Raw genomic sequence first — 13,885 nt, 5'->3', positions numbered from 1 at the left:
CTAGAGACAGTCCCTACCCAACAGTGGGCTCACAGTCTAAAAGGGGGAGACAGAGAACAAAACCAAACATACTAACGAAATAAAATAAATAGAATAGATATGTACAAGTAAAATAGAGTGATAAATATGTACAAACATATATACATATATACAGGTGCTGTGGGGAAGGGAAGGAGGTAAGATGGGGGGATGGAGAGGGGGACGAGGGGGAGAGGAAGGAAGTGGCTCAGTCTGGGAAGGCCTCCTGGAGGAGGTGAGCTCTCAGTAGGGCCTTGAAGGGAGGAAGAGAGCGAGCTTGGCGGATGGGCAGAGGGATTGGGGGCATTCTGGGCCGGGGGGGGACATGGGACGGGGGTCGAAGGTGGGACAGGCGAGAACGAGGGACAGTGAGGAGATTAGCAGCAGTGGAGCGGAGGGTGCGGGCTGGGCTGGAGAAGGAGAGAAGGGAGGTGAGGTAGGAGGGGGCGAGGGGATGGACAGCCTTGAAGCCCAGGGTGAGGAGTTTCTGCCCGATGCATAGGTTGATTGGTAGCCACTGGAGATTTTTGAGGAGTTGACAAGTGTTGGAGCCAGGATTCAAACCCACGACTTCTGACTCCCAAGCCTGGGCTCTTTCCACTAAGCCACGCCTGTGTGCGCAAGTGTTCTAAGCTCAACGTAATATTTCAAAAACGGCGGGACGTGGTTCATTTGGAATAATCACAGGATCGAGTGATGGTATCTGAGCGCTTACTGTGCACCGAGCACTTTGCTAGGCACTCGGGAGAAGCCAGTGCAGTAGAGTTAGTAGGCACTGTCCCTGCCCACAGGGAGCTTATAGACGAATGATAATAATTATGGCGTTTGTTGGGCACTTATTATCTGCCGAGCCCTGTACTAAGTGCTGGGGCAGATGCAAGGTAATCAAATTGAGCACATTCCCTGTCCTTACATTGTAAAGGGGAGGGAGAACAGGCTCCATTATTATAGAGAAGGAAACTGAGGCACAGAGAGGTGAAATGACTAGCCCGAAGTCACACAGCAGGCAAGTGGCTGAGCCGCATTAGAGCTCCCCTATGAATCCCAGACCCCAGCCCTTAGTAAGGTGCTTGGCACATAGCGCTTAACAGATACCCTAAAAAGGTAATAATGATAATAGTGGTATTTGTTAAGCGCTTACTATGTGTTAAGCACTGGGGTAGATAAAGTTTATCAGGTTGGACACAGTCCCTGTCCCACATGGGGCTCACAAAGTAGGGGGGAGGGTTGTTATTTAATCCCCATTTTTACAGTCGGGGAAACTGAGGCCCGGGGAAGTGAACGGCTTGTCCAAGGTCACACCACAAGCGATTGGGAGAGCTGGGATTAGACTGCAGATCTTTCCACTGGGCCTCCCCGCTACTTCCCAATAAAATGAGGAAGTTTCAAAACTCTAGCCGTCATGCCCTTACCCCATCATACAGCTCAGCGTGAGCATCTTTCCGTTGGGTGAAAAAAAGGAAAGCTAGTCTTTGAAACGACAGGTCGTAAAGATTAGGCGTCCTGTGTACTCTAGAATAACGGGGAAGCGACTCCAAGGTGAATGGAAGATTTGAACGCGTTTGTTGTGTGGATGTCACGTCGTGATTCTCTCTGGAAATCTTCCATGCTAAAGGAAGTGCCAGCAGACCTACGAGGGAATTGGTAGCTTACTCTTCTCCCCAATTTGGGGTGGTTTTTTGTTGTTTATTTTTTGAGGTTTTTTTTTAAAAAAAAAAAAGCTTTCCTAATAGTTTGCCTTTTCGCTTTTTGTCCGGGAAATCACGGCATGCTTAGTTGGCCTGAGGGGGTCTCCGAACCATCCTCGCTCCCATGGATAATAATAATAATGATGGTGTTTGTTAAGCGCTTACTATGTGCCAAGCACTGTTCTAAATGCTGGTGTAGATACAAGGTCATCAGGTTGCCCCACGTGGGATGCAGTCTTAATCCCCTTTTTACAGGTGAGGGAACTGAGGCAACCAAGAAGTGAAGTCACTTGACAAGTGGTGGAGCCGGGATTTCATTCATTCAGTTGTATTTATTAAGCACTTACTGTGTGCAGAGCACTATACTAGGCGCTTGGGAAGTACAAGTCGGGAACATATAGAAACGGTCCCTACCCAACAACGAGCTCCGTCCTCCGACTCCCAATCCCAGGCTTTTTTTGCTACGCCACGCTGCATGGGTAGCAGGGGCTTCTTAGAGCAGGACTAAGAAGGTGTCAGAGATTAAGGACCAGTGCTTTGTACAGTGCCTGCCACATAGTAGGCACTTAATAAATACCATAATTATTATAGGTGGTTGTCATTGAGCTATTACTGTTTTCTGAAGCTAGAAGAGCAACACACCCTAAATATCCACTTCTGCTGCCTACGAGTCAGCCAGGAAAATCGAGCACTGACTTTTTTTTATGGTATTTAAGCACTTACTATGTACCAGGCACTGTACTAAGCACTGGGATAGGTATGAGCTAATCAGGTTAGACACAATCTTAATCCCCCATTTTACCAAAGAGGTAAACTGAAGCCCTCTACGCTGTAAGCTCAATGTGGGCAGGGAATGTGTCTGTTTATAATAATAGTAATAGCATTTATTAAGCGCTTGCTATGTGCAAAGCACTGTTCTAAGCGCTGGGAGATTTCGAGGTGATCAGGCTGTCCCACGGGGGGCTCGCAGTCTTAATCCCCATTTTACAGATGAGGGAACTGAGGCACAGAGAAGTTAAGTGACTTGCCCAAAGTCACACAGCTAATTGGCGGAGCCGGGATTTGAACCCATGACCTCTGACTCCAAAGCCCATGCCCTTTCCACTGAGCCACGCTGCTTCTCTAATATAATAATGATGGCATTTGTTGAGCGCTTACTATGTACAAACCACCGTTCTAAGTGCTGGATTGTTATATTGTGCTCTCCCAAGTGCCTAGTACAGTGCTCTGAACACAGTAAGTGCTCAGTAAATATGATTGAATGAGTGAAAGGCCCAGAGAAGTAAAGTGACTTGCCCAAGGTCTTTCCTCCTAATCCAGTATTTATCGAGCGATTACTGTGTGCAGAAGGGTTGCCGCCCACGCTCTGGCTTGCTCCCAACTGCTTTCATTCCAAAAAGGGATTAGTTTGGAAATCCCCCTACTATTTATCGAGTGCTTACTGTGTACAGAGCACTGTACTGAGTACTTGGGAGAGGATGTTGACCTGCCCCCACTTGCTTTCAGTCCTAGGGAAAGGGATTAGTTTGGAAATTCTCGCCGCTCGTATCCCCACGTAACTCGCCCGGCAGCCAAAAATCCTCTCCGATTAAGACCGGCAGACGAGGAATGGGCCGGTGGCTCGGATCATCGCACCAGCGGAGAGAAGGGCGTGGGGAGGGCAGGGTCCGTCGTGGGCGGACGGAAGCCACAGGTGCCAGGGATGGATTTAAAGAGGGAGTCGGAACGACAGGCCGGCACAGACACCAGAAAGCTGCACTTAACATTAACCGCCCCCGGAAAGGCAAACCCACTCTTGTGCGGACAAACTATTTTCAGAAAATTGTCCTCCACTCTTCAGATTCTGAAGAAAACGTGCCTTTTCTCTCCCCCGCCCCACCCTCTCTGCTGCTCTTCTAACACCTTCTGGGAGTCAGAAGGTCCTGGGTTCTAATCCGCCCCTTGTCTGCTGTGTGACGTGGGGCAAGTCACTTCACTGGGCGTCCGTTGCCTCGTTTGTGAAACGGGGACAAGGGTGTGAGCCCCTTGTGGGACAGGATGTATCCGTCCCAGAACTTAGAACGGTGCTTGGCACGTAGTAAGCGCTTCACAAGTATTAATAATAATAATAATAATGGCATTTATTAAGCGCTTACTATGTGCAAGGCACTGTTCTATTGTTGTTATCAATCCCCATTGTACAGATGAGGTAACCAAGGCCCAGAAGAGTGAAACGACCTGCCCAAAGTCGCACGGCAGGGGAGCGGCGGGCTTCCCCGCTTTCAACTGCAAATCTCTCGTCTCTCTTCCCAGGGGTCCCAAAGTCTGACCTCTTGCACACCGGATCCCTAAGAGGACACAAAGACTGTTTTGAGAAGTTCCACTTGATAGCCAACCAGGACTGTCCCCGCTCCAAACTCTCCAAGAGCACGTACGAAGAAGTCAAAACGCTCCTGAGCAGAAAGATCCACCGGATCGTCCACTACGCCCAGAACAGGGATTTCGAGGCGGACCCCGAGGGCTCCAAGCAGCCCCAGCTGTTCCCCTTCCAGCCCCCGGCCGAGAGGAGGCTGCTGCCTCAGTGGGACTCCCGGGTCCCGAGGTATTCGGCCACGTGGAGAGAGGGCAGCCAGGGTTCGCAGGGCGAGCCCGCCGGCTTCCGGCTGGAGATGGCACCGGACGTGGGGACCCCTCTGCCCCCCAAAAGCCCCCCGTGGGCCGAAGGCGACGGCCCGACCCTGGAGAAGGAGCCGGAGGCTCGCGGGCCGGACTCCGGGGTCCGGCGCCCGCGGTACAGCCGTGAAGAACGTAAGCGGATCGGGGCCGGAGGGGGTCTTGAAGCGGGGGGATTCCACGGGGGAAAGGGCGTCCTCAAGACAGATGAGGCGGTGCCGGGGTCTTGCAGCTTTAAGGGCTCAGCCAGTCAAGCAGTCGTAACTGTTGCGCGCTTACTGTGTGCAGAGCACTGAGGACACCGTCCCGGCGAACGCATCTGGTTTCCAGAAGTCAGTTTTCCCCCTTTTCTACCTCGCCACTTTCCAGCCCGGGGAGGGTGAGTCCGGGGCCGTGGTAGAAAGTGAGGGGAACACTTCCCCTGCACTTAATACGGTGCCTGGCATATAGTAAGCGTTAAACAAATACCATAATTAGTACTATGACTCTTCCCATCAGCCTCCCTCGTGTCCTCGATTCCGCCGAGGAGGGCCGGGAGACCCAGCCCGAGACCCGCCGACACGCCAGTTAGATGCTAAAATAAGAATGAGAATGATCGAGGTATCGGTTAAACGCCGACTCCATGCTGAGCGCGGGGGCGAGACGATAGGGGAGGACGCGGTCCACGCCCCACGGGGGCCTCGTGGCTGAATAAGAAGGAGAATACAAAATGAATCCCCGTTTCATAAATGAGAAGGCAACTCGCCGAGAAGGAGTGACCTATCCAAGGTCACGCAGTGGGCAAGTGGCGGAGCCGGGATTAGAACCCCTTTTCTTTCCACCGAGCCACATGGCTTCCCAAAATTAGGCCATCCTGAGCCATTATGTTGCCAACTTGTACTTCCCAAGCGCTTAGTACAGTGCTCTGCACACAGTAAGCGCTCAATAAGTACAATTGATGATGATGATGATGATTTGCCTTTCAGAGGTCGCCAAGAATGGCCTGACTATCAAAGAATCGCATTTCCTGTGCCCCTTGATATTAAGTCTCTCCCGGGCGCTTAGTACAGTGCTCTGCCCACAGTAAGCACTCAATAAATACTATCGACTGACTGTCTGACCCCCATAGGTGGGCCGGGTAGATTCTTCAGCGTGCCACTCGATCTAGAGGACAACCCTTGTTCATTTCGGTCTCGGAAAACAACCATTCCAAAACAGCCAACGTGAAAGTGGGGAAGATATGATCGTGACATGGTCGACTCCCTCGGGAATAGGGAGAACTGGATAGCGCCAGTTGACGTGTCTTAGGAACGCCGATCACTGGTTGCTAGCGCCAACAGGACGGGCCGCGGGCGCCCCGATCTCGGTGCCGATAAAATTTCTTTTCGTGTTTCAGTGCACTCGCTGAGCCTCGGGGAAGTAGAGGAGCTGAACGGACAGCTTCGGCAGCAGATCCAGGGTGAGGGGGTCATTCTCACCGGCTTCGTGCAAGCCCCCCAAAGCCGCTGGGCACCTCGGGTGAAAGAGGCCTCATTGGGGTACCTGAGTCACAAGGAGGAATCAGTTGGGGGGCGCGTTTGAATGCCTGGGCAGAGGAGCAAGAGAAAATGCCTGGCACATAGTGCTTAACAAATACCAGAATTATTATTATAGGAAAAAAAGAGCAAGAGGTGCAGTAATAATAACGGTGGTATTTAAGTGCTGTGTGCCAGGCACTGTACTGAGCACTGGGATGGATCCAAGCAAATCAGGTCGGACACAGTCCCTGTCCCCCAGTCTTAATAATAGTAATAATGTTGGCATTTGTTAAACGCTTACTACGTGCCAAGCACTGTTCTAAGCGCTGAGGTAGATACAAGGTAATCAGGTTGTCCCACGTAGGGCTCACAGTCTTCAATCCCCATTGACAGATGAGGGAACTGAGGCAGAGAGTAGCAAAGCGACTTGCCCAAGCTGTCACCCGTCTCAGACAAGTAGCAGAGCTGGGATTAGAACCGGGGACCTTCTGACTCATCGTCATCATCATCAATCGTATTTATTGAGCGCTTACTGTGTGCAGAGCACTGTACTAAGCGCTTGGGAAGTACAAGTTGGCAACATATAGAGACAGTCCCTACCCAGTAGTGGGCTCACAATCTAAAAGGGGGAGACAGAGAACAAAACCAAACATACTAACAAAATAAAATAGAATAGAATAGATATGTACAAGTAAAATAAATAAATAAATAGAGTAATAAATATGTACAAACATATATACCTATATACTCCCAGCCCCGGCCTCTGCCAAGACGCGATGATCAAGGGGGCCCTAGGGCCAGCCTGCTCTCATGAAGAATGGCACGGTCGCCGCTAGCTGAGGGTGGGAGCCTTTGTCGAGCGTCACCCCCGGCCTGCCGGGAAGGTAGAAAATGAGGACATGACAGGTTCCCTGCCCGCAAGGAGCTGACACCCTAGGCAGCCTTAAAATTCTTACAGCTAGAGCGGTCTCAGTAAATCAGGGAACGCATCTTATATGCACGAGGGCCACGGAGGGGATGAAATGAAAGCCAGCCCCAAGAGAATTGGCCTCGTTGTGCCCGAGAAATCAATCAATCAATCGTATTTATTGAGCGCTTACTGTGTGCAGAGCACTGGACTAAGCGCTTGGGAAGTCCAAGTTGGCAACATATAGAGACAGTCCCTACCCAACAGTGGGCTCACAGTCTAAAAGGGGGAGACAGAGAACAAAACCAAACATACTAACAAAATAAAATAGATATGTACAAGTAAAATAAATAAATAGAGTAATAAATATGTACAAACATATATACATATATAGAAAGAGGTCGCGGGGCAAAGAAATGCCACGGGATCCCCACAGCGGAGCCCCACTTTGGGAAAGAGTAGCCCCTCTGACCTTTTTCCCAGTTGTCCTTGTCCCAGGAGGGAACGGGGACCTTCCGTCCCTCGCCCCCGCCCCTTATAGAAGCAGCACGGCTCAGTGGAAAGAGCCCGGGCTTGGGAGTCAGAGGTCATGGGTTCTAATCCCGGCTCCGCCACTTGTCAGCTGTGTGACTTTGGGCAAGTCACTTAACTTCTCTGTTCATTCATTCATTCAATCGTATTTACTGAGCGCTTACTGTTTGCAGAGCACCGTACTAAGCGCTTGGGAAGTACAGGTTGGCAACATATAGAGACGCCTCAGTTCCCTCATCTGTAAAATGGGGATTAAGATTGTGAGCCCCATGTGGGACAACCTGATTACCTTGTATCCCCCCCAGCACTTAGAACAGTGCTTTGCACATACTAAGCGCTTAACAAATGCCATTATTATTATGTTATACAGCATCTGTAAAATGGGGATTAAGATTGTGAGCCCCATGTGGGACAACCTGATTACCTTGTATCCCCCCCACTGCTTAGAACAGTGCTTTGCACATAGTAAGCGCTTAACAAATGCCATTATTATTATTATTATGTTATACAGCTCTCAGAGTGGTGGGGTGGGAGTTGCGCTTGTTTTTCTCCCCAGCTGCCCCTCAAACCACCCCAAAATCTCCTCAGACACGGGACGGGCTTTCCATTTTCCTCAGGCGACCCACCCACCCGTGACGTACCTCCCTGGGGTAAAACGGAGCAGGCCGACCAGGCCAGGCGGGTGGACAGGTGGGTCCGGAGAGGAAAAAGTAGGACAGGGGTCTCCCACGGGCTCGTCCGGGGCCCGGTGGCACCGGCCTGCCAGCCCGCAGACTTAACGGTGGTGCAATCTTGCCTTCCTGTAGAGGTGTTTGAGGAGCTGACCCGCCAGGTGCAGGAGAAGGACTCTCTGGCCTCAGAGCTCCACGTCCGCCACGTCGCCATCGAGCAGCTGCTCAAGAACTATTCCAGGCTCCCGTGCGTGCAGGTGGGACGCGCTGCGGGGGTCAAGCCGGACCCCCCCGTCGACAACTGATGCCGCCCTGCGCCAGCCCCCTCCCCGGGGCATACAGGACCACCTTCGGCGTGTGTTCGCGAGAGGGCGGATCTCTTGTACGTGGGATTTGGTTCCTCTCGAAGGGTCATTTCCCCCAGTCTGGTGGCCCCCTCTCAACAACAACAAAATATATACATATATATGTGCAATGTGATTTAAAAAAAAAAAAAATTAGGTTCTCGCTCTCATACCTATCACCTGCCAAATTAACGGGAGGTTGAATCAGATCGGCGTGAAGACTAAAGAGCATTTGCAAAGGCCAAGTTGGGTGCGAGAGACCCGCCTTTTTATTACGAGCAATATTTTCTTAAGGAAATTTTATACAGAAGCGTTATTTTTCGGTACCTTTCCAAACCTCTTTATAGATGTGTTTTTTCGAATGACTCTGTAAGCTGTTGACCCCCTTGTATACGACTACGGTCATCCATATTTCAGGCCCCTATTTTATTTTCGTACTACCACGTTTTTACAACTCGAATCTCGTTTTCCAAAGATCTGAGCGGAGCTGAACGGAGCTCCGGCCAGGCGATATCCCCTTCCGTGAGAGACTTTTGGACCTCCTGAGGCGGAGATCCTCTTCGAGGGCGGTTAAAGCCAAATGGGGCGACTTCCCCGGAGATCCATTCCAAATGAGTTACCTTAGCCAACGTCAAAGCCAATGAAACTTAATGTATTCTGCTTTAGGCTCCACAGAAACCAAAGCCCCTTTTACTGCACTATCAAGCTCATAAGTATCGCGCAGGTCGGACGGGAACTGGAGAGGACTATCGTGACGGCCAAGTTTGCCATCTCCGGTTCGGAGCCGTGGAAAGTTGCCGCACTGGACATGAGAAGTTTAAGAGCACCTCGTGGAGAGAGAGCTGGAGGATGTTCGGCAAGAAGAAAGATTTTCCCATTGGAAAGTCAATAACCTAGAAAGCGAACCTTTCAGGATTCGGGGCTGACGACCTCGTCTTCCAACGTCGTCCTCGACGTCTCGGCGGAGTTTCTGGGCCTCCACCGACGGCGTCTCCCAACGTCTGGGCGGATTTCTCGCTGACATGATAGGTCACGGTAAGAGCCACGACCGATGCAAAGCCGAGTTAGTCCGCAATCCATGTCCTTCCAGAGGGAGCGGCCCGAAGAAGCTAAAACAGACGTCTCCGTGAGGAAAATCCGGACCCTGAGGGAAGGCTGCGGCTGTAGAGGCGGAGAGGCTATAGCCGCCCGTGGGAGACGATATCTGGTCTATCGGCCCCTAAACCGGGTCACCTTACTCTTTTATCGACCACCGGCGAATTCACAGAGTTCGGTGACGAGAGCAAATCACCTTTGACACGCTGCCATCTCACCCCCGCCTGGGTAACGTCAGTCCGCTGTCATCCCATGTTGAGGCCCACAGCCTCCTTGTGATGCTTGAGGCGGATCTCCCCGACATCTTGCGGGGTTTGGATCGGTGAGGTGGCAAGTTCGGTGAGGTGGGAGCCTCTATGGCCTTTGTCCCCGCCTAAAGCACCACAGCACCCTGCTTGTGTGAACGTTTCTCTGTGACTTTGGATCCATTCATTCATTCGGTCGTATTTATTATGCACTTACTACAGTGCTCAGCACAGTGTAAGCGCTTAATAAATAGAAATTTGGGGGTGGGGAAGACATCTTACAAATAAAGATATGGTCAGTCAATCATATTTATTGAGAACTTACTGCGTGCCGAGCACTGTAATAAGCGCTTGGGAGAGTACAACAGAACAGTAAACAGACACATTCTTTGCCCACAGCGAGCTTACAGTCTAGAGGGGGAGACAGACATTAATATAAATCAGTAAATTACAGGTGCGGACTGAAGTGCTGGATACTATCCTCTGTGCTGTTTCAGGGTTGAGGAACTCGCTTGCCGCCCCCGAGTATAGCACATCTGGTTGGTTGGCAGAGATTCCCAGCAGAGCGCTCTGCGGGAAGAGATCCTCTCCTGGTGAGTCGGTACATTGGTATTATCTGTAGAGGACAAGGTCTTCTCGGGGAAATATAAGCAATCCATTGAAAATGAACCCACCGAGATTTTTTTTCACACGGGCCGTCAGAACCAAAGCCGATAATAATAATTATGGGATTTGTTACGTGCTTATTCTGTGCCATGCACTGTACTAAGCGCTGGGTGGATACAGCTATACCATGCTGCTTGTCATTTAAGCAGCAGCCCCTGTCATCCTCCCGCTCAGCCTCTTCCCAGCTCCGGGAAAAACACAGCCGCCTCCTCTCTCCCCCCCTTACTCTTTCTAGAATACTCACAATTCTCCGGGGCACGAACAGTAGGGAATTAATAATGAGGATAATGGCATTTCTTAAGCACTTAGTATGTGTCAAGCACTGTTCTAAGCGCTGGAATAAATCCAAGCTAATCAGGTTGGGCACAGTCCCTGTCCCACATGGGGCTCACAGTCTTAATCCCCATTTTACAGATGAGGGAACTGAGGCCCAGAGAAATGAAGTGACTTGTCCAGGGTCCCACAGCAGACAAGTGGCGGAGTCAATCAATCCATCAATCAATCATATTTATTGAGCGCTTACTGTGTGCAGAGCACTAGTACTAAGCGCTTGGGAAGTACAAGTTGGCAACATATAGAGACAGTCCCTACCCAACAGTGGGCTCACAGTCTAAAAGAGTCCAGAATTAGAACCCAGATCCTTCTGAGTCCCAGGCCCAGGCTCTATCCGCTATGCCATGCTGCTTCCCAATTGGGAGTGTGTCTGTTTATTGTTATAGTGAACTCTCCCAAGCACATAGTATAGTGCTCTGTACACAACAGGCGCTCAATAAGTACGATCGAGTGGGTTCTTGCCGTTGCCCCCTATATTGAGCTGGTGGGCAGACCGCTGGACGAGCCACTTGGGGGATTTGCAACGGAAACAAGAGCAGCCATCCAAGTTCCGCCAGGCTTGGGACCGGACTGATTTTCTGCCCAAATTCGACTCCGACGGAAATGGAAATGGCCCGGAATCCAGTCGCTTCTGAAAGCCTCCGTCCCTTTGGCGGTCTAGAACGATCTCGTCGTCTCCGCGTGGGAAATGGGCTCTGCCTAGCTCATCGCCCGAAACCCCGGCTTCGTTTTTAACGATTAGCCCCCTGATGGGCTGAACAGCACGGACCTTTGGACTTCAGCGCCCGAAGATTTCAGGCCTCCTGATGTCGTGCTGACCATGACGCCGGTCAGTTCTTCGGCAGAACAGCAGAAGAAGAAGCGACGCGGCCTTAGGTAAGCGCTTGCCAAGCGCTAGGTGCTGGAGTAAATATGAGACAATCAGTTCAGGGACAGTCCCTGACCCTCGTGGGGAAGAGAAGATGATTCTCGGAGTGTCTTTCAGAGGAGTATGAGCTATCCACCTGAGTGGTCTCTTTTTCCTGCGAATCATAAGGAGGGTTTGCCAGATTTCCACTAAAAGCCGTAAATCAGAAGCGTGTTCTGAAGCTAGCAGAGTGGAGAAAGTTTAGTTCCTTTTTAGCGAACTTTCGATTGCTAACTGTTGGAAGCCTCCTCCACTTTCTTATTTTGGCCTTCGGTGTTTCCGTGTTGAGGTTCAGCCTGTATTTTTTTTTTTTGGAGGGTGTTCTATTTGGTTATTTTCTGGTTGCCGACGGTCAGCTATTGTTCTCGCTTCCCTTTGGCCTTGAATTGAAAGGCGTTTCTTGATAGAGCGGAGTTCCGAAATCCCCCCCACACGCCGCCAGAAGCAGCAGGGAGGCGGCGTGGATATTCTCGAGAACCGAATAAAGTCGTTGGCCGCCTCCGTCACTTTCTGGTGCGATGGAAAGTTGGCTCTGCAATATCTGCCGGTCTATACTGAAACCAATCTCGTCGAAATGACGGTATTCTCCGGCGGGTGTTCGGGGTGATTTCCGGACAGCCAAACCGATCACCGCTCGGACCACAGACCAGACCTGTCGTCGTCTCGGGAACCCACATCTCCGTCAGGGTGTTGGCGCGAGACGCAAAAGAGAACTTATTCGCTGTACAAGACCGCGTCCCCGTTTCTTTTCGACCTCTCCCTTCTGAAAGCTTGAGTCCCTCATATGCCACACTGCTAAGTGAATTTTATTTTAAATTTAAAAATGTATTTTTATACGTTCCTTTTCTTTGGCTGTTGCTCGCCTTCGGGTTTGTTGCTAGGCGAGGATATGACTTTTATACCGAATTATTCAACCAGTGCAGGGAGACTCAGGTGGGGGATTTTTTGTTGTTGTAGAAATCCTCAAGGTAAGTTCGGCGGAATAATTGGTTAACTGCCCCTGGCTGTAAATGCAGCAAATTGTTGTATTATTTCCTGCTTCTATTTCGCCTGAGTTTAGAAAGAATGAACGCTGCTTGCCGATTCCCACCCCCATCCATCTCCCCCAAACTAGGCAGTATGGAACGTTATTAAACTACGTTTGCGAGTCGACATCTTTTTTTTTTTACCCAAAAAATGTATTGGTCTTTGATACCGATGAATCGCCAAGGGACGATTCAAGTTGGTCTCCTTTTTTTGTCTTGGAGATTTTTAAACCTGTAAAACTACGCTTTTAAATAAGAGTCTTTTGAAAAGAAAATCGGGGCTCTGTCTTAAAAACCAAATCATGGCAATTTCACAAAGATTTACTTAGTGTAAGGCTGTTACGTTCCTTGACGGTTGCAATAACTTACAGTCATCCGCTCTGCTTGTGAGCCACGTGATGTGCGTGTATCCAATTTTTAATTTTGCAACAATAAAATGAATATTTTATTACTGTTGGCCTCCGTATTCATTTCCAAGCTGGGAAAACCGTCCGGCTCCAACCCGGAAGTTGGCAAATGATCCATCGTCCTTCCTGTGGTAGTTGGCGAACAATCGATCAGTGAATGTGTTTAATAACAATAATAATTATTATGGTTTTTGTTAAGTTATGTGCCAAGCACTGTTCTAAGCACCGGCTTAGATACAAGGTAATCAGGTTGCCCCACTTGGGGCTCACGGCCTACATCCCCATTTTACAGATGAGGGAACTGAGACACGGCGAAGTGAAGTGACTTGTCCAAAGTCACCAAGCTGACAAGTGGCGGAGGCGAGATCAGAACCCACAACCTCTGACTCCCAAGTCCGGACTCTTGCCACTAATAATGATGGCATTTATTAAGCGCTTACTATGTGCAAAGCACTGTTCTAAGCGCTGGGGAGGTTACAAGGTGATGAGGTTGTCCCACGGGGGGCTCCCAGTCTTCATCCCCATTTTCCAGATGAGGTCACTGAGGCCCAGAGAAGTGAAGCGACTTGCCCCAAGTCACACAGCTGACAAGTGGCGGAGCCGGGATTTGAACCCATGACCTCTGACTCCAAAGCCCGGTCTCTTTCCCCCGAGCCACGCTGCTTCTCTACTGAGCGCTTACCCTGCGCGGAGCACCGTGCTGAGCCGTGGAGGTCACACGCCGTTGAGCGCGGGGCAGATGAACGTCAGTGAACGGTTGGGATCTCTCTCTTGGCAGACGGGTCGCGCTCTGGATCCGGAAAAGAAGCCTCCGACGGTGGCAGCCCCGGCCCTGCGCCCAGACTGCCTCTGTCGCCCGGTGGGCATCAAGCTGAGCATCCGGTGGACCCGCGTCTTGCC

General features: G+C 50.6%; 1 protein-coding gene across 2 annotated transcripts in view; it reads left to right on the top strand.

The window, feature by feature from the left end:
• C24H21orf91 (chromosome 24 C21orf91 homolog) overlaps positions 1-9,854 on the top strand; it is a 104,248-nt gene extending 94,394 nt beyond the window's left edge. For both annotated transcript variants that reach the window (XM_038766215.1, XM_038766214.1), the window contains exons 3-5: positions 3,999-4,493; positions 5,734-5,796; positions 8,099-9,854. In XM_038766215.1, the coding sequence (XP_038622143.1) occupies positions 3,999-4,493; positions 5,734-5,796; positions 8,099-8,268 (728 nt within the window). In that variant the 3' untranslated portion in view covers positions 8,269-9,854. The remainder of the gene's footprint in view (positions 1-3,998; positions 4,494-5,733; positions 5,797-8,098) is intronic.
• Positions 9,855-13,885: the final 4,031 nt, after the last annotated feature.

Source organism: Tachyglossus aculeatus, chromosome 24, assembly GCF_015852505.1.
Source record: "Tachyglossus aculeatus isolate mTacAcu1 chromosome 24, mTacAcu1.pri, whole genome shotgun sequence".
Lineage (NCBI taxonomy): Eukaryota > Metazoa > Chordata > Mammalia > Monotremata > Tachyglossidae > Tachyglossus > Tachyglossus aculeatus.
Note: the sequence above shows the minus strand (reverse complement) of the source record. Positions and strands in the feature narration are given on the sequence as shown.